Source organism: Ranitomeya imitator, chromosome 1 (genome assembly GCF_032444005.1).
Source record: "Ranitomeya imitator isolate aRanImi1 chromosome 1, aRanImi1.pri, whole genome shotgun sequence".
NCBI classification, from domain to species: domain Eukaryota; kingdom Metazoa; phylum Chordata; class Amphibia; order Anura; family Dendrobatidae; genus Ranitomeya; species Ranitomeya imitator.
Genome location: NC_091282.1, coordinates 868,325,382 through 868,346,413, shown reverse-complemented (window position 1 = coordinate 868,346,413; position 21,032 = coordinate 868,325,382). Strand labels below are relative to the sequence as shown.

Sequence of the window (21,032 nt, the reverse complement as noted above, 5' to 3'; positions counted from 1 at the left end):
TGTCACTTCAGTAGGAGAAAAGGTGCCATGCCCAGGAATGGCTTCTATACAATTTATGGAGCAGAGCTGGTCTTTGCTTACATCTGGCTGTCATAGGAGCAGATACCAGCTAATCTGTGAGGTTCTGGATGTCCATGATGTACACCAAGGATAGGTCATCAAGATGTTAAACCTGGACAACCACTTTATGTAAACTAGACCAACACAGCGTTCAGACTGATTCACACATCCGTATTTTGTGGCTTGCGTACAGATAGACCTATGAGACTGTCTAGTCCAGAAAACCAGTTTTCATTCAGTTCATCAGTCTGTACTTGGACCACAAAACACAGATGTGTAACATCAGCCTTACTCTTGCGGTGTGGATCTAATGACCCTACTAATATAAATCCATTTGTTACAGCTAGAAATACTCTTTAATTATGCACCATATACCAATAGTATGGACCCAGTCCTTCCAAATTTGTGGACTTGTGCAACATAAAGGCCATAGAAGTACAAATGTCAAGCTGATGCTGAGGGCTTTTTTTTTGTCATTATGTTCACGGTGAATTCTTTTTTAGAATAGAATTGTGGACCCATTTTTATGGTTGTATTTCTCATACTGCCTTATTGCGGCTGAACCTCTCTAATAGTCTCCTACTACTTTATTATATATTTTTTTTCATCCAAACCCCTACACTATGCATTGCATTCTTCATATCACTTTCCTAAGGAAAGGATGCCACATATATCTTTAAACTAAGTAAATGTACGCAAGATAATTTCCAGGTCCTATCACGTGTGATAGTTGGCGGGCACCAACTACTAAATCTTATACTAACAATGCCCTGAAGACTTTAAACAATGGAAAAAATCTGGCATCTTAGAAGGTATTTAAAGGGAACCTGTCACCTGAATTTGGCGGGACTGGTTTTGGGTCATATGGGCGGAGTTTTCGGGTGTTTGATTCACCCTTTCCTTACCCGCTGGCTGCATGCTGGCTGCAATATTGGATTGAAGTTCATTCTCTGTCCTCCATAGTACACGCCTGCACAAGGCAAGATTGCTTTGCGCAGGCGTGTACTATGGAGGTCAGAGAATGAACTTCAATCCAATATTGCAGCCAGCTGGTAAGGAAAGGGTGAATCAAACACCCGAAAACTCCGCCCATATGACCCAAAACCAGTCCCGCCAAATTCAGGTGACAGAGTCCCTTTAATATGATATAGCAGCAGTTGAGCTTTGTTTCTCACGTGCTTTTCATTGTTGTATGTGCTAGATGGGTCACCAGCGTGAAGTCTATGGTCTGAATCTTCATTTGTGTGGGGGAGGTTTAAAATTGCTTTTTTTTTTTTTTTTCTTATGATATTTGTTGCTGTTTTTTGCACTAAATTCTACAAAATGGCGGCTGCTGTTTTCTGAAAATCATTCCTGGTGGGGGTGACTGGACTACATTTGTGCAAACATTTTGCAACTTTTCAAAAAGCTGTAAATGATTGGGTGAAAACATCTGGAACGCCAAAGCGCCAAATAAAATGGTAAAATAAAAAAACAAACACGTAAAGTGACTTTGATTTTAAAAAATGCGCAAATGAAAAGATGAATATGGTGCAAACAGGAAAAGTGATGTAAAACACACACAAAACTAGACCAAAAAAAGTGTAAAAGCACTGATGAAATGATTTACTGGTACTTCAGTTTCCAGAATAACAATCTTTTATACTACTAATTTAGTAATGACTAATAAAATATGCAGTAATTGTTTACAAAGTTGTAATGAAATCTGCCAGGGAGAATAAAGTTCTTAATTTGAAAACAAAACACACTTTTCCATTTTTATTTAAAAATAACAGACTGTTATACTCAACGCCCATTCCATTGAAGCCAAAGTCTCCTGTAATAAAACAAAAATAAAAAAACAGCTAACCCTTATATAACCTTTATTTCAAATTAAGGACTTTATTCTGACTGTTTATTTACAATAATATAACTATGGGATTAGTAATGGATAGGTGTGTTATAGAAGCCTCTCCATTACTAAGCCATGGGCTTGATGTCACCAGACAATACAAAGGTGACATCAACCCCACAAATATAAACCTCATTTGTCACTTTTACAGTGCAAATGGGAAGAGCTGTGAGAAGCGCCAGAATTGGTGCATCTAATAGATGTGCCTTTTCTGGGTGGCTGCAGGCTGTTATTTTTAGGCTGGGGGTCAATATCCATGGCTCCTTAGCAGCCTGAGAATGCCAGCCCCCAGCTGTCTGCTTTAGCAAGGCTGGTTGTCAAAAATAGGGGGGGAACCCATGCCGTATTTCAATAAAAAAAAAAAATTAAATACATTTAAAAAAAAAAAAGCATGGAGACCCCTCTATTCCTGATAACTGGCCTTGCTGACAGCTGAGGGTTGCAGTCTGCAGCTGTTGGTTTTGCCTGGCTGATTATCAAAATACTGGAGAATCCACGCTGTTTTATTTTTTTTATAGCACAGGCGACAGCTGATGAATAACTGCTCACTGTTATTAGTGGCAGCAGGTATAGGCTGATGGGAGTAATAGTCCCATCAGCCACTGCCTGCTGTCGCTGTTATCAGGTGATTATAACTCTTGCCATTCTCCCCTGCTCACACTGTTCGCCGGCAGGGCAGGGGAGAATGAAGAGAGCCGTCTTCAGCACCTGGCACCGGGGAACAGTGCTAACTCTGCTTCCCTGGCATTGGTACGTGTGGTACTGATGTGGCACACGGTTGCCACACATGTGCCTCAAGTATTACACACACGGACACTGATCTCTCCGATACCATTTTTTTCGTGGTATCAAAAAATATCAGGTCGTGTGAAAATTGCCTTAGGGGATGTCCACTTTGAATACATACCAAAGAATGAGCATATGCATTGTTTACTTAACTATGACTTCGTATTTATATGGGAAGTCTTTTAATTGTCATTTAACCGCTTTAAGTTTCAAGACACAAAATGGTGAAAAGAAGTGATTTGACTAGTGATGAGCGCTAATGCTCGTTACTCGAGTCTGCCTAGGGTGCTCGGGTATGCACCAAGTATCGCAGGTGCTCCAGTGACATGTTCGAGTCCCCTCGGCAGCATGTTTTCCGGCTATTAGATAGCCACAAAACATGTGGTGATTGCCCGTGTTTGTCACCTAATCCAGCATGCTTTGTGGCCAACAGCCATGAAACATGTGGCCGTGAGGACTCGAACATGTCTCTGGAGCACCTGCGATACTTTGTGCATAACCAAGCACCCTAGGCAAACTCAAGTAATGAGCATTTGTGCTCACTGTTGCTTAGCAACGCTGGGGTCCTGGGTTCAAGTCCCACCAAGGATGACCTCTACAAGGAGTCTTTATGTTCTCCCCGTGTTTGCGTGGGTTCCTCCCACACTCCAAAGACATACTGATAGGGAATTTAGATTGTGAGCCCCAATAAGGACAGCCATGATAATGATTGTAAAATGCTGTGGAATATGATGGTGCTATGTAAACAAGTAAAATAAATATGGAGAACCCAAAAAACACAGATGGAAGATGCCTATCATCTTTTGTAGTGTTTTAAAAGCCCCCCAAAAAACAGCCATATTTTCCTGAAGTGTGATCTAGTTAAAACCTCGGTGGGTTTACCCCCTCCTCATTTCAGAAATTAGTTTTTGCAGTTACATTTTGAACTGTATCTAGGGTAGCTGCAGTAGCGGATTATTATACCGGGTGCAAAAATATATACCGTATTTATATTGCAGAGGCATCACTGAGAATCTATTACAAAACTGATCATAGCAGACCTATCGATGCACCTGTGAAAATTGAGACCATGACAGTGGTTCTACCAGATCTTACCAAAATTTGCTTACAATATACATAGTTTTAAATTCATTTTATTTTTGTTGTTACTTTTTTTTTTTTTTTTTTTATCTGTTAATTTTTTATAATTTCTTTTTTTTTTCCTTTCAGGTATTTCAAAAAGACCATCTCATCTAAAAATGGACCAAGCTCTGCTGTTAATCAACAATGAGTTGCCCCATGAGACTTTTATTATTTATTGGCGTTCTGACCAGTGTTACCAGGTATAAATATGTGGGTGTTTTTTTTTTATTTTTTTTTTTATTTTTTTATGGCTGGTCTGGATTTTGCAAAACCTGTCACATGTACTGGTAATTGATAACTAGCGGAGAATTGGAGACTTCTCTAAGTGGTCTAGGCCTTGCCATTTTGTCTGTGTTAAGGATTATTTCTAAAACTTTAGCTGATGCGTTAAATATAACCATTTCATCAAGCATGCTAAATTATAGGAAGATTGGACGTTTCTGAAATAGGGATGAAAAAAGAGATTGCTCTGCAATTTAAAATTCAGATCATGTTGATGTGGGGGTATGGGATAAATTACTATGCAAAAAACACACAAAATAAAGACTTAAAAGCGTGGTACACTACAGCTGTACTATTGAAACGCAAAAAAAAATTTGAACCAGAGATTTGTTAGTATAACTGCAATTCATTGGTGTGCATTCACACTGTGGCCATTTAACAAAGAAGAGCAAATACCCTATCATAATTAAATAGTTTGAGTACATGTAAATAACATCGGGTACTTTGTTAATGTCATTTTTATAAAAACAAATATAAAAGCCATCCCACCGTGGCAAGGTGTATCCCCACCGGGATGGTATCTAACTTGTAGTTCACCTTACAATGTATCGGCAGACGTAAAAAGATAAGGGCAGAATAGGACCTGGGTCCTGACTGTTCAGACACCTGCACGTGGAAAGCTACAGGTCCTTCTCAAAAAATTAGCATATAGTGTTAAATTTCATTATTTACCATAATGTAATGATTACAATTAAACTTTCATATATTATAGATTCATTATCCACCAACTGAAATTTGTCAGGTCTTTTATTGTTTTAATACTGATGATTTTGGCATACAACTCCTGATAACCCAAAAAACCTGTCTCAATAAATTAGCATATCAAGAAAAGGTTCTCTAAACGACCTATTACCCTAATCTTCTGAATCAACTAATTAACTCTAAACACATGCAAAAGATACCTGAGGCTTTTATAAACTCCCTGCCTGGTTCATTACTCAAAACCCCCATCATGGGTAAAGGCCCCTTCACATTTAGCGACGCTGCAGCGATACCGACAACGATCCGAATCGCTGCAGCGTCGCTGTTTGGTCGCTGGAGAGCTGTCACACAGACCGCTCTCCAGCGACCAACGATGCCGGTAACCAGGGTAAACATCGGGTAACTAAGCGCAGGGCCGCGCTTAGTAACCCGATGTTTACCCTGGTTACCATGCTAAAAGTAAAAAAAAACAAACAGTACATACTTGCCTACAGCTGTCTGTCCTCCAGCGCTGCGCTCTGCTTCTCTGCTCTCCTCCTGTACTGTCTGGGAGCCGGAAAGCAGAGCGGTGACGTCACCGCTCTGCTTTCCGGCTCACAGACAGTACAGGAGGAGTGCAGAGCACAGCGCTGGAGGACAGACAGCTGTAGGTAAGTATGTACTGTTTGTTTTTTTTTACTTTTAGCATGGTAACAAGGGTAAACATCGGGTTACTAAGCGCGGCCCTGCGCTTAGTTACCTGATGTTTACCCTGGTTACCAGTGAAGACATCGCTGGATCGGTGTCACACACGCCGATCCAGCGATGTCTCCAGGGAGTCCAGCGACGAAATAAAGTTCTGGACTTTATTCAGCGACCAACGATCTCCCAGCAGGGGCCTGATCGTTGGTCGCTGTCACACATAACGATTTCATTAACGATATCGTTGCTACGTCACAAATAGCAACGATATCGTTAACAATATCGTTATGTGTGAAGGTACCTTAAGACTAGCGACCTGACAGATGTCAAGAAGGCCATCATTGACACCCTCAAGCAAGAGGGTAAGACCCAGAAAGAAATTTCTCAACAAATAGGCTGTTCCCAGAGTGCTGTATCAAGGCACCTCAATGGTAAGTCTGTTGGAAGGAAACAATGTGGCAGAAAACGCTGTACAACGAGAAGAGGAGACCGGACCCTGAGGAAGATTGTGGAGAAGGACCGATTCCAGACCTTGGGGAACCTGAGGAAGCAGTGGACTGAGTCTGGTGTGGAAACATCCAGAGCCACCGTGCACAGGCGTGTGCAGGAAATGGGCTACAGGTGCCGCATTCCCCAGGTAAAGCCACTTTTGAGCTACAGAGAAGCAGCACTGGACTGTTGCTAAGTGGTCCCAAGTACTTTTTTCTGATGAAAGCAAATTTTGCATGTCATTCGGAAATCAAGGTGCCAGAGTCTGGAGGAAGACTGGGGAGAAGGAAATGCCAAAATGCCTGAAGTCCAGTGTCAAGTACCCACAGTCAGTGATGGTGTGGGGTGCCATGTCAGCTGCTGGTGTTGGTCCACTGTGTTTCATCAAGGGCAGGGTCAATGCAGCTAGCTATCAGGAGATTTTGGAGCACTTCATGCTTCCATCGGCTGAAATGCTTTATGGAGATGAAGATTTCATTTTTCAGCACGACCTGGCACCTGCTCACAGTGCCAAAACCACTGGTAAATGGTTTACTGACCATGGTATTACTGTGCTCAATTGGCCTGCCAACTCTCCTGACCTGAACCCCATAGAGAATCTGTGGGATATTGTGAAGAGAAAGTTGAGAGACGCAAGACCCAACACTCTGGATGAGCTTAAGGCCGCTATTGAAGCATCCTGGGCCTCCATAACATCTAAGCAGTGTCACAGGCTGATTGCCTCCATGCCACGCCGCATTGAAGCAGTCATTTCTGCCAAAGGATTCCCGACCAAGTATTGAGTGCATAACTGAACATTATTATTTGTTGGTTTTTTTGTTTGTTATTAAAAAACACTTATTTGATTGGATGGGTGAAATATGCTAATTTATTGAGACAGGTTTTTTGGGTTATCAGGAGTTGTATGCCAAAATCATCAGTATTGAAACAATAAAAGACCTGACAAATTTCAGTTGGTGGATAATGAATCTATAATATATGAAAGTTTAATTGTAATCATTACATTATGGTAAATAATGAAATTTAACACTATATGCTAATTTTTTGAGAAGGACCTGTATATAAACAAAATAAATAACCCCCCAAAAAGGGGAGTCATGCCCCAGTTTATACGAAGTTCAAAAAATTAGGCCAAAAACCTCCCAAAATATTTGAGCTAGAGCCAAATAGTGACACATTTTGAGGTGAACTACAAGAGTCCCGATTGAGTGTTTAACGAAGTACCCTATTACTATTTATTTATGTACTACGGGGTATTTGCTAATTTCGTTTTTGATCTTGGGTTCAGCTGTGCTATGCACTATCTGGTAGCTCCATAGTTCAGTCTACACATCTCTAATGTAATAAAGCTCGTGAACATGTCCTCCTCTTCCTTAGGCCAGGTTCACATTCGTATGTCTGCAGACTTGATGTATGTGTCAGACATGTGCAAGAGTGTGCCATATATCTAACATGCAGCCTTTCTGCTAACCACCATGGTGATGGTGGGGTGTTTCTCTCACCTTTGCACCTTGAGCCTACTTTGATCAATAATTAGTATAAGACTCAATATTGGGGAATCGTGGATACAACAGTGATGTCTATAAATCGCTTGGAATAGGATGGTGCTCTATAAGTGAGTAAAACAAAAATAACATTTTATTGTTTCTATACTTTATTATAAAACTAGAAATAGGCCCTATGCAATCGCATCGGGAGTGCGGTGAAATGAACATCTGTGTATGCTTAGTGGTGCTGACAGGAGCAATGGACACGTCTCGCACCGTTTGCGCTTTCCAACAGATCTGTTCTATATCATCCCTCTGCATTTTTATATTTTTGCGCAGGCACAAGTGACATACACATCATCGCTATTCCCGTGCATGCGTAGTAACGATGCGGCTGCCTTATGGGATTCGGGGACAGCGGCCGAAATCCCAACTGGCGATTATTATAAAGGATGTACTTTATTCTAGAAGGAACCTGTCGGGTCCCCTGTGCCCCTAGAACACCAGCAGTTGTGTTTTACATATCTAAATACTCTGCCTAACAATCCTTTATTACATTACACACATGTAAATGAGGGTTTTGACTAGTGGATGGAGCGTTGGTATACAGGGACATGGTCTGATCATACCACAGCTCCTGGGAAGGAGAGGAGGAAAGAGTATACAGACAGGACAGTAGGTGATCACCGCTTTTATGAGGCAAAACCTTTCACTGCCTGTTTTTAAGCAATGTTTTAACTCACAGAATCAGCTGTGATCCTGTGCTGTCCTATCTGTATCCTCTCTTCTACTTCCTCCACTGTTCAGGAGATGTGGTATGATCAGACCATGTTCCTGCACAGTCCGACACAGCCATTACACTGTGCAAAGCAGGGGAACATTTATAAGATTATCTCAGCACAGGAACATTTTTTTTTTTTTTTTTAACTAATCCAACTGTGAAACTTGTTGTTGTTGTTTTCTCGGGGAAAACCCCTTTAAGATATTGCAAGTACTTAAGTTAACATACTTATGGTGACTTTTTCTTTTTCACCTCTTGCTAGTGCCTCTATCAGGCTTTAACTATATCCGACCATCGGATAGAGCATGCTAGTGATGAGGCTGTAGTAGACACTCGGCACCCAATGACTCTACAAATTAATGCCACATCAGGGAGAACAGAGCTTTGTCGGTGAGTTTTTAATATCCCTTGTTCCTAATTTCTTTTTCTTTTTCCAACTAATGAATTAATAAAAATATTTTGAATGATTACTTTTCACTAGAATAATAGCGCATATATACAGTGAGGAAAATAAGAATTTGATACACTGCCAATTTTGCACGTTAACTCCCTACAAAGAATGGCTAGATCTGTAATTATTATTGGTACACTTCAATTGTGAGACAGAATTTAAAAAAAAAAAAAAATACAGAAGATTACATTGTATGATTTTTACATAATTAGCATTTTATTGCATGAAATAAGTATTTGAAACAATAGAACAACAGAACTTAATATTTGGTACATGAACAGATGTTTCCTGTAGTTCTTGATCAAGTTTGCACACACTGCAGCAGGGATTTTGGCCCATTCCTCCATACAGATCTTCTCCAGATCGTTCAGGTTTGGGGCTGTTGCTGGGCAACATTGAGTTTCAGCTCCATCCAATGATTTTTCTATTGGGTTCAGGTCTGGAGACTACATAGTTATTAAGGTTGAAGGGAGACTATAAGTCCATCTAGTTCAACCCATAGCCTAGCCTAACCTAACATGCCCTAACATGTTGATCCAGAGGAAGGCAAAAAAACCCATGTGGCAAAGAGTAAGCTCCACATTGGGGAAAAAAATTCCTTCCCGACTCCACATACGGCAATCAGACTAGTTCCCTGGATCAAGGAATCTAGTGTATATACCCTGTAACATTATACTTTTCCAGAAATGTATCCAGTCCCCTCTTAAATTTAAGTAATGAATCACTCATTACAACATCATACGGCAGAGAGTTCCATAGTCTCACTGCTCTTACAGTAAAGAATCTGCATCTGTTATTATGCTTAAACCTTTTTTCCTCCAAACGTAGAGGATGCCTCCTTGTCCCTGTTTCAGGTCTATGATTAAAAAGATCATCAGAAAGGTCTTTGTACTGTCCCCTCATATATTTATACATTAAAATAAGATCACCCCTTAGTCTTCGTTTTTCCAAACTAAATAGCCTCAAGTGTAATAACCTATCTTGGTATTGCAGACCCCCCAGTCCTCTAATAACCTTGGTCGCTCTTCTCTGCACCCGCTCCAGTTCATCTATGTCTTTCTTATACACCGGAGAATACTGTGCACAGTTCTGGTCTAAGTGCGGTCGAACTAGTGACTTGTATAGAGGTAAAATTATGTTCTCCTCATGAGCATCTATGCCTCTTTTAATGCATCCCATTATTTTATTTGCCTTTGTAGCAGCTGCCTGACACTGGCCACTGAATGAGTTTGTCATCCACCCATACACCCAGGTCTTTTTCATTGATGGTTTTGCCCAGAGTTTTAGAATTAAGCACATAATTATACAGTACATCTTATTACTTCTACCCAAGTGCATGACCTTACATTTATCCCCATTAAAGCTCATTTGCCATTTATCAGCCCAAGCGTCTAGTTTACATAAATCATCCTGTAATATAAAATTGTCCTCCCCTGTATTGATTACCCTGCAGAGTTTAGTGTCATCTGCAAATATTGAAATTCTACTCTGAATGCCCCCTACAAGGTCATTAATAAATATGTTAAAAAGAAGAGGGCCCAATACTGACCCCTGTGGTATCCCACTGCTAACCGCTACCCAGTCCGAGTGGGCTCCATTAATAACCACCCTTTGTTTCCTATCCCTGAGCCAGCTCTCAACCCACTTACACATATTTTCCCCTATCACCATTTTTCCCGTCTCCCATGACAGCACACCTGAGAGAGGGATCCGCCCAGTCGGGACAGGAAACCTACTGAAATAAAAGGGCGGTACCTCTCCCTCGCTTCAGTTGGGTTTCCTGTCCTGATGGGAACCCTTGTGCTGAACATCATGGCGGTATTTGTTGATAGAAGTTCCACTCACCCACTCCTGTACCGGCACTGGAAGAACAGGCAGGGCGCCTGTATGCCGGCCTTCAGGAAGCTGGAAGCGCCGTCCGCAGATCCTCCGGGCTCTGGCGCACGTGCAGGCGTCGGAACAGCCACAGTTCGTGGTCCTGGGGCCCTTCTGTGTCTCCCACGCCGCTCTCCCCCTCTGTGAGCAGTAACTTCCTGGCGCGCGGCTGGCGTTGCGTGCAAGACACGCTGGGTAGGGGCGTGCCTGCGTGACGTCAGAGCCGTGCGCCGGATCCAAGATGGCGGCGCCCATCGCTCTGATCACCGGCATCGTTCCAGGCTTCCCGGCGGGATTCAGGAGGGGGAGAAGCTCGTATCATCAGGGACCGGAAGAGGCGGGGAGCACGGCGGTTCACCCTATTTAAGGGTAAAGTGACATAGAAACACCGCTCACTTCGTTAAAGCTCTCCAGAGATGGAGAATACTATGGAGCAGCAGCAGCCTTTACAGCAGCAGCAGCATGAGCCCAGGTCAGGTGATTCACCTGCCCACCAACGTGTTAAAGGGAGCGGCCGCTCCAGTGGAAGGAGTAGCAATCGCCCTCGGAGGTCACAGGACTCCTCAGCGTCTAGGAGGGATTTGGTCCATGCTCCTATTCAGCCTCAGAATTCGGTACCCTTCATGGTCAGCGGGTGGTGAGTGATCTTCGTGAATGTCACCCTGGTGGTAATGGGCTACATTTTCTGTTTGCTTGGCAGGCGCCGAGGAAGGCTAGCAACAAGTCTAAGAACAAGGAATGTGCCCTCTGTAGAGTTCCGTTGACAGCCCAGTGGCAGAAAAGTCTTTGTGCGGATTGTATCCAAAAGACTATCCAGGAGGAGACCCCTGACTTTGCCTCTAGTCTTAGAGCCATGATTAGGGCCGAAGTGGAAGGCTCAGTTAAATCGGCACTTAAAAGAAAGGGTAGTAAGAACCCTGAACTTATTTTAGATTCTGATGTCTCTCCGTCTGACGAGGAATATCAGGAAGAACCGTTATCTCCCTTCCACTCTTCCTCTATATCCCCCAACTCCTCTTCAGATAGCGATGAGGGGGGCCGTCTGTGTTTTCTGACTAAGAACACGGATAAATTAATAAAAGCCGTTAGAGCTTCAATGGGCCTTAAAGATGAAAAAGCGGCCAAGTCCCTGGAGGACATTATGTTTGGGGGTTTAGAAGAAAAAAGAAAGCGTACTTTCCCTGTGAATTCCAAGGTAAAAACCCTTATAGAAAGAGAGTGGAGGAAGCCGGAAAAATCGGGTAATCTGCCCTCGGCTTCTAAAAGACGTTATCCCTTTGAGGAGAAGGATTTGGAAATATGGGATAAAGTTCCAAAAATTGATGGTGCAGTTGCCAGGTCCTCTAAAAAGTCTTCTCTTCCCTTAGAAGACTCTGGTGTATTAAGAGACCCTCTAGATAAAAAAGCGGACGGGTTCCTAAAGCATACCTGGGAGGCAACTGCAGGGGGGTTAAAACCGGCAATCGCCGGAACTTGTGTTGCACGCTCCCTTATAGTCTGGTTACAACAGATAGAAGACCAGTTAAAATCTAAAGTGTCGAGAGAAGACCTCCTAACCAATGTAACTATGGCTAAAGGAGCGGCTGCCTTTATAGCAGACTCATCGGCAGAGTCCGTGAGACTAGCAGCCAGAGCTGCGAATCTATCTAATGCAGCCGGCTAGACGTGCTCTTTGGTTAAAGGGATGCCCGGGCGACTTGCCTTCAAAAAACAGACTTTGTTCTTTACCATGTGATGGCCATTTCCTTTTTGGACAGAAATTAGAGGATATTTTGGAGAAAGCAGAGGATAGAAAAAAGGGATTCCCTCGCTTTCCGGTGGACATTAGACGGCCCTATTTTCGGAGGGGGAAATTTAGTAGAGGTCGCCCCCCGGGAGATAGAAGGAATTGGGACTCCAGAGACAGGAAGGGATCGGGATATATGTTTAAAGGTCCCTCAACATTGGCGAGGAAGCCTTGGACTCTGAAGGTCATCAAAGATGGCCTAAAAATAAACTTTGTTTATCTACCATGACAGACTTTTGTGTTAACGCCCCAAAGAAAAACCCCGGAGGAACAGCTTGCCTTGGAAGCAGAGGTATTGGAACTGGTATCAAAACGAGTTCTGGTAGAAGTCCCGGGAGAAGAGCAGGGAAAAGGTTTTTATTCCCCTCTTTTTTTGATAAGAAAGCCAGACGGGTCGCTGAGAACCATTGTCAATTTAAAAAATCTAAACCGGTCGGTAGTAAACTGCTCCTTCAAAATGGAGTCTGTGAATACAGCGATAAAACTCTTGTTCCCAGGTTGCTTCATGGCAGCCATAGACTTAAAGGACGCCTACTACCATGTCCCAATCCATCGGGACTACCAAAAATTCCTAAGAGTAGCAGTTTATGTCCAAGGCAGGCACTATCAATACGCTGCCCTCCCGTTCGGCCTGTCAATAGCGCCGAGTATTTTTACAAAGCTAATGTCAGATGTCATGTCCTTCCTCCGCTCTCAGAACGTAGTTATAGTTCCGTACCTGGACGACTTCCTTATAATAGGGAACTCAGCAGCACATTGTCTGGCGCAAATAAAAGAAGTTATAACAACGCTAGAGCGGTTGGGGTGGAAAATAAATCTCGCCAAGTCGAGATTGACGCCGGAGCTAGTCCAGTCCTTTCTGGGTTTAGTTCTGGACTCCACACGTCAGCTTTGTCTCCTACCAGAAAACAAGCTGGTCAAAATTCAAAATCTGGTGAAATCAGCAATTAATCACCCCATAATGACGTTGAGAAAGGCAATGTCCCTGTTGGGTTCTCTGACGTCCTGTATACCTGCAGTAAGATGGGCACAGTTCCATCTAAGACAGTTACAGTGGGAGGTCCTGTCAGCACAGAGGTCGTTAAAAGGGCATTTAGAGGGGAAGCTTCGCCTTTCATTAGAGGTAACAGATTCCCTAAAATGGTGGGCCGTGAGAGATCATTTCGCGTCGGGGGTCCAGTGGATAACTCCGATAGATCAGATCATCACCACAGACGCAAGCGGTTCTGGATGGGGGGCCCATTTAGGGACTCTCTCAGTTCAGGGATCCTGGTCCCAACTAGAATCACGTCAGGTGTCAAATTTAAGAGAGTTATGGGCTGTAGAGAGAGCTGTAAAACATTTCCTTCCCATCCTTCAGGGTCACCATACCAAGGTCATGTCAGACAATCATGCAGTAGTTGCATATATCAACCACCAAGGGGGGACGAGATCCCCTTCCCTGATGAAGTCAGCGTCTGTCCTCCTACAACTAGCGGAGCGCCACCTACTATCCCTCTCGGCTCTCCACATAAAGGGAGTCGAGAATACGAAAGCAGACTACCTAAGTTGCAAAACACTGAAACAAAGAGAGTGGTCTTTGAATTCCCAGGTGTTTCAACAGATAGTGCAGGCTTGGGGCTTACCTGTGATAGATTTATTTGCCACCCTAAACAACAGGAAAGTAGAGAATTTCTGTTCATTAGACCCGAGAGAGAAACCCTTCGCGGTAGATGCTCTCCAGATACAATGGAATTTCAGTCTCGCGTATGTATTTCCACCGATGGCAATGATTCCGACAGTGGTAAGGAAGATCAGAATGGAGCAGGCGAGAGTAATTTTGATTGCTCCATTTTGGCCAAAAAGACCTTGGTTTTCCCTCCTGAGACAAATGTCAGTGACCGATCCATGGATTCTGCCAGAAATTCCGGACCTGCTTACCCAGGGTCCAATATGCCACTCTCGTGAAGGGCTTCCATCTTGCAGCCTGGAATTTGAGAGGGCATTGAGTAGACAAGGATTTTCACCAGGGTTAGTCTCCACCTTGTTGAAAAGTAGAAAGCCAGTAACATCGAGGATATATGGTAGAACATGAAAAAGTTTCTAGATTTTTCAGGGCAACCTCTGGGGGACAAGGCGCCTGTAGGTACTATTCTAGAATTTTTACAGGCGGGTTTACAACTGGGGTTGGCAACTAATACGCTCAAAGTACAGGTGTCGGCATTAGGAGCCTTATATAATTGTAATCTGGCCTCCAATAGATGGGTGTCCCACTTTATAAAATCCTGTAGTAGGTCTAGACCAGTAATAATTCAGAGGGTTCCTCCATGGGATTTGAATTTGGTGTTAGAGGCTCTAACTAGTGATCTATTTGAGCCTTTGCAGGAGTCATCGATAAAAATGCTCACTTTTAAGACAGTACTTCTGGTAGCGTTGACATCAGCCCATAGGGTGAGTGACTTGCAAGCCCTATCTATCTCCCCTCCTTACACACTGATATTTGATGACCGAGTAGTACTCAGACCAGATCCGGCATATCTGCCGAAAGTAGTTCTTAAATTCCATAGAAGCCAGGAGATTGTGTTACCCTCTTTTTGTGATAATCCCAAAAATCCGGGGGAAGAGAAATTTCATACACTGGATGTAAGAAGAGCTATTTTGCAATACATATCTTTGACTAGTCAGTGGAGGAAAGATCAGTCCTTATTTGTAGCTTTCCAGGGTAGTAGGAAGGGATATGGGGTATCAAAGGGTACTATTGCTAGGTGGATTAGGGAGGCCATTTCCTTATCCTATGCTTCTCGTGGTGCCCCAATCCCTGAAGGCATCAAGGCTCACTCCACCAGAGCTGTGGCTACTTCCTGGGCAGAAAAAGCAGAGGTATCGATTGATCAAATTTGTAAGGCCGCTACCTGGTCCTCACCGTCTACCTTCTTTAGACACGAACGACTAGATCTATCCTCCTCAACTGACCTTACCTTTGGTAGAAGGGTGCTGCAAGCGGTGGTCCCTCCCTAAGGTGTTTCTTTCTCCAAAAATCTCTCAGGTGTGCTGTCATGGGAGACGGGAAAACACCAAGGTTACTTACTGGTAGCCGGTTTTTCCGGAGCCCATGACAGCACCTGTATATTCCCTCCCTTCTTTTTCACCCTTTGGTGTGCACTTTTAGTTGGGTGTTTTTTTTATTATTATTATAATGTGGTGGTAGATTACCATGTGAACTAACCAAGGGGGCCTCTCATGCTCTGAAAACCAACTGAAGCGAGGGAGAGGTACCGCCCTTTTATTTCAGTAGGTTTCCTGTCCCGACTGGGCGGATCCCTCTCTCAGGTGTGCTGTTATGGGCTCCGGAAAAAACGGCTACCAGTAAGTAACCTTGGTGTATTCTCATTTTATGTATCAACCTTTTGTGTGGCACTGTATCAAAAGCTTTTGAAAAGTCCATATACACTACATCCACTGGGTTCCCTTGGTCCAGTCCGGAACTTACCTCTTCATAGAAACTGATCAAATTAGTCTGACATGAACGGTCCCTAGTAAACCCATGCTGATACTGGGTCATGAGGTTCCTCTTCAGATACTCCAGTATAGCATCCCTTAGAATGCCCTCCAGGATTTTACCCACAGTAGAGGTTAAGCTTACTGGCCTATAATTTCCGAGTTCAGTTTTTGTCCCCTTTTTGAATATTGGCACCACATTTGCTATACGCCAGTCCTGTGGTACAGATCCTGTTATTATGGAGTCTTTAAAGATTAAAAATAATGGTCTATCAATGACTGTACTTAATTCCTGCAGTACTCGAGGGTGTATCCCATCCGGGCCCGGAGATTTGTCAATTTTAGTGATTTTTTTTTTTTTTTTTTTAGATGCCGCCGCACTTCCTGCTGGGTTAAGCAGGTGACATTTAATTGGCAATTTTTATCACTAGTCATTTTGTCTGCCATGGGATTTTCTTTTGTAAATACTGATGAAAAAAAAATAATTTAGCATATTGGCTTTTTCCTCATCCTCATCCACCGTTTCACCCAGACTATTTTTAAGGGGGCCAACACTATCATTTTTTAGTTTCTTACTATTTACGTAGTTAAAGAAAATTTTAGGATTATTTTTACTCTCTCTGGCAATGAGTCTCTGTCTCAATCTTTGCTGCCTTGATTAGCTTTTTACAGAATTTATTTATTTTTTTGTATTTATTTAATGCCTCCTCACTACCTACTTCCTTTAATTCTCTAAATGCTTTCTTTTTGTCACTTATTGCGCCCCTTACAGCTCTATTTAGCCATATTGGTTTCCTCCTATTTCTAGTATGTTTATTCCCATACGGTATATACTGTGCACAGGTCCTATCCAGGATGCTAATAAATGTCTCCCATTTTCTTTGTGTATTTTTGTGTCTCAGGATATCGTCCCAGTTAATTGCACCAAGATCATCTCTCATCCGTTGCAAATTTGCGCTCCTGAAGTTTAGTGTCCTTGTAACCCCTCTATTACACATCTTTTTAAAGGATACATGAAAACTTATTATTTTGTGATCGCTATTACCCAAGTGACCCCCAACCCTTATATTTGATATGCGGTCTGGCCTGTTGGATAATATTAGGTCTAGCAGTGCCCCCCCTTGTTGGGTCCTGAACCAGTTGTGAAAGGTAATTGTCTCTTAGTTGTCAAAAACCGATTACCTTTGCTAGAACTGCAGGTTTCTGTTCCCCAATCTATTTCAGGATAGTTGAAGTCCCCCATAATAATGACTTCCCCTTGAGTCGCAGCTTCATCTATTTGCTTTACGAGGATATTCTCCATTGCTTCCATTATTTTTGGAGATTTATAACAAACCCCTATTAGTAATTTATTATTTTTTCCCCCTCCCCTTATCTCTACCCACAGGGATTCTACATTTTCATTAAATTCACCTACATTATCACGCAGGATGGGTTTTAAGGACGATTTTACATATAGACACACCCCTCCCCCTCGCTTATCTGTACGGTCATTTCTGAACAGGCTATAGCCCTGCAAGTTAACAGCCCAGTCATGGCTCTCATCCAGCCACGTTTGATATCCCCACCATGTCATAATTATGCTCCAACATTAGTTCTAATTCATCCATTTTGTTGGCGAGGCTTCTGGCATTAGTATACATGCACTTGATGTTCCTCTCTGTACCTCTATTTCTTAAATTATTAACTGTTCTAACCCCACCCCCCATGCCACCGCCGACTTCCTTATTTGTGCCCAGTTCTCTATCTGCACTATCTTCCCCTCCTATAAATTGAATACCCTCCGCCCCCACCCCCCCCAATCCCTAGTTTAAACACTCCTCCAACCTTCTAGCCATTTTCTCCCCCAGCACAGCTGCACCCTCCCCATTGAGGTGTAGCCCGTCCCTAGCGTAGAGCCTGTAGCCAACTGAGAAGTCGGCCCAGTTCTGCAGGAACCCAAACCCCCTCCTTCCTACACCAATTCTTGAGCCACTTATTAACCTCCCTAATCTCACGTTGCCTCTCTGGCGTGGCACGTGGTACAGGCAGTATTTCGGAAAATACCACGTTGGAGGTCCTTGCTTTCAGCTTGTGGCCTAATTCTCTGAAATCATCTTTAAGGACCTTCCACCTACCTCTAACTTTGTCATTTGTGCCAATGTGCCCCATGACCGCTGGGTCCTCACCAGCCCCTCCCAGTAATATGTCCACCCGATCAGCGATGTGTCGGACTCGAGCGCCAGGTAGGCAGCACACCGTTCGACGATCCCTGTCTTTGTGACAGATTGCCCTATCTGTTCCCATAATAATTGAGTCCCCCACTACCAGCACCTGTCTGGCCTGCCCTCCTATTTCCCTCCTTACTGGAGCAGTCACTCCCCCGGCTTTCAGAGGACATGCCTGGCTGCAGCAGTGCTACCCCTGTACTGGCACCCCCCTCATCTGCCAACTTGGCAAACTTATTGGGGTGTTTCAGATCAGGACTAGCCTCCCTGGCACTTTTCCCTCTACCCCGCCTCCTAACTGTCACTCAGCTTGCTACTTCACTGTCCTGTGGCTCCATCCTACCATCCCCCCCCATCTATCCCATTGAGCGTCTGCTCAGTGAGCAGAAGACTCCTCTCCATATTGTCAATGGATCTCAGTGTTGCCAGCTGCACATTTAGATTCAGAATCTATGTTTCCAAATGCACAACGTGCTCACATCTCGCACAGCAGTATGCACCCTCGATCGGCTGATCAAGGACTGCATACATGTGGCAAGATGTGCACTGGATGACATTAACAATAGTGGAGCACATTTCCTAATGGGGATTGCACCAGGCAGAAAAGTTAAATTTAAAAAAAAATAAATAAAAATAAAGTAATAATAAAAAAAGACAGCAATTCCTCTTGGAAACTCCCTGAATCCAAAGTCACTGAATCACAAGTCACACTTACCGCTGTTTACACTTACTCAGCTCGCTCACACTCGCTATGCTGAAGATTTATAGATTTTTTTTTTTCTCTAGTTCCCCTTAACAGCAATCAACCTTGCTGTTCAAATGCACTTCCAAAAACAAAAACTAGCTAGGTGACTCCAGGATTTTGAAATGCTTTTTACAGAGCCACTCCTTAGTTGCCTTAGTTGTGTGTTTCAGGTCATTGTCATGCTGGAAGACTCAGCTACGACCCATCCTCAGTGTCCTTACTGAGGTTGCTGGCCCTAATCGTGCAGTACATGATCTCATCTATCCTCCCTTCAATGTGGTGCAGTCATCCTGTCCCATTTGCAGAAAAGAACCCCCATAGTATGATGTTTTCCCCACCATGCTTCATGGTTGGAATGGTGTTCTTGGGGTTGTACTCATCCTTATTTATCCTCCAAACATGGCGAGTAGAGTTGATGCCAAAAAGTTCTATTTTGGTCTCATCTGACCACATGACCTTCTCCCATGCCTCCTCTGGATCATCCAGATGGTTATTGGCAAACTTCAAATGGGCCTGGACACTTGCTGGCGTGAGCAGGGGGACCTTGGGTGCCCTGCAGGATTTTAATCCATGACTGCGTAGTGTGTTATTAATGATAATAACTGAGACATTGGTCCCAGCTCTCTTCAGGTCATTGATTCACGTAGTTCTGAGCTGATTCTTGACCGTTCTCAGAATCATCCTTAACCATGAGGCGAGATCTTGCATGGAGCCCCAGACCAAGGAAGACTGACAGTCATCTGTTTCTTCCATTTTCTAATAATTGTGCCAACAGTTGTTGCCTTCTCACCAAGCTGCTTGTCTATTATCTTGTAGCCCATCCCAACATTGTGCAGGTCTACAATTTTGTCCCTGGTGTCCTTAGACAGCTTTTTGATCTTGGCCATGGTGGTAAGGAGTTCAAACTGGTTCAAGTAATACAGGTAAGTGCAGAGTAAGGCTTCTTTCACACTTCCGTCGGTACGGGGCCGTCGCTAAGCGTCGGCGCGACATACCGACGGACGTTGTGAAAATTCGGCACATTGTGGGCAGCGGATGCAGTTTTTCAACGCATCCGCTGCCCATTCTAAAGTCCCGGGGAGGAAGGGGCGGAGTTCCGGCTGCGCATGCACGGTAGGAAATGCAGGACCCGATGTACGAAAAAAATGTTCCCTTGAATGTTTTTTTTCGTGACGACCGTCCGCCAAAACACGACGCATCCAATGCACAACGGACGCGACGTATGGCCATAGGGGTGAAGTGTACCCACGATAAAAATTACAGACCTCTCCATTCTTTGTAGGTGGGAAAACTTGCAAAATCGGCAGTGTATAAAATGCTTAATTTTCCTCACTGTAGTGTCCTTCTTTATTCATTTATTTACTTTTGCACTTTGCATTTTTTTTTATCTCTTTGGTCCTCATGATGCCATTCTATTGTGCCAGTCCACAGATGATAGACGAGAACTAGCAATTATTATGCAGTGGCCATACACCTTGGGTAACGGTCAGCTGTATGGACCGGTATCCCTCCTTAGCAACCACAAGCACAAGTAGATGGTCTCAATAGGGCATAGTCCTCTGAAGAACACCTTTTCCCAAAGAAAAAATGGTTGCAGGTTATAGTAAAGTTACTTATAAGTGAATTTAAATTTCCAGTGGGAAAATTTCATTTCCTTGTATTATATTTATAAAATAGGCCAAATTGAACATAAAAATTTAAGTGGGTATAATACTCTAATTTCATAATAACCACTGATCACCATAGATTTTATTGTGCGTCAAGTTGCTCGTACCCTTACAATCTATGTAGACTATCGAAGAATCAGGCATATTGAATCCAGCATGCCCAATCTTTCTATTGTTCCTACATTACTTCACAGGGAATCTCCTCGTTTGGCCAAAATTAATCTAATATGTATGATTACTTTTCTTGCCCTTATACGCATTGAGTGAAATGTATTTGGCTGAAAAATTTACTGCAGCTACATAATGTTCTAAACATCAGAGTTGTTAGATGTAGTTTTTTTTTTCTTTTTCTTTTCTCTCCACAGAATTCATTACAGTTTTAGAGAATTTGGAAACTACTCCTTGTGGGTGAAGGCAAACCATTCCACTACCCAAGATGTAACCTGTGGAATAATTATTAATCAGAATCCGGGGAACTCCAACGTCCGTGAGTACTTAAATCATGAATACAACACTTTCACAAAGAAGTTAAGTTTTGTCTTG

The 21,032-nt window shown here is 43.2% G+C and overlaps 1 protein-coding gene across 1 annotated transcript in view; it reads left to right on the top strand.

Moving 5' to 3' along the window:
- The window catches only part of HGSNAT (heparan-alpha-glucosaminide N-acetyltransferase), a 77,355-nt gene that overhangs the window by 3,640 nt on the left and 52,683 nt on the right, over positions 1-21,032 (top strand). The window contains exons 2-4 of the mRNA XM_069742596.1: positions 3,947-4,059; positions 8,544-8,671; positions 20,855-20,976. Of these exons, the coding sequence (XP_069598697.1) occupies positions 3,947-4,059; positions 8,544-8,671; positions 20,855-20,976 (363 nt within the window). The remainder of the gene's footprint in view (positions 1-3,946; positions 4,060-8,543; positions 8,672-20,854; positions 20,977-21,032) is intronic.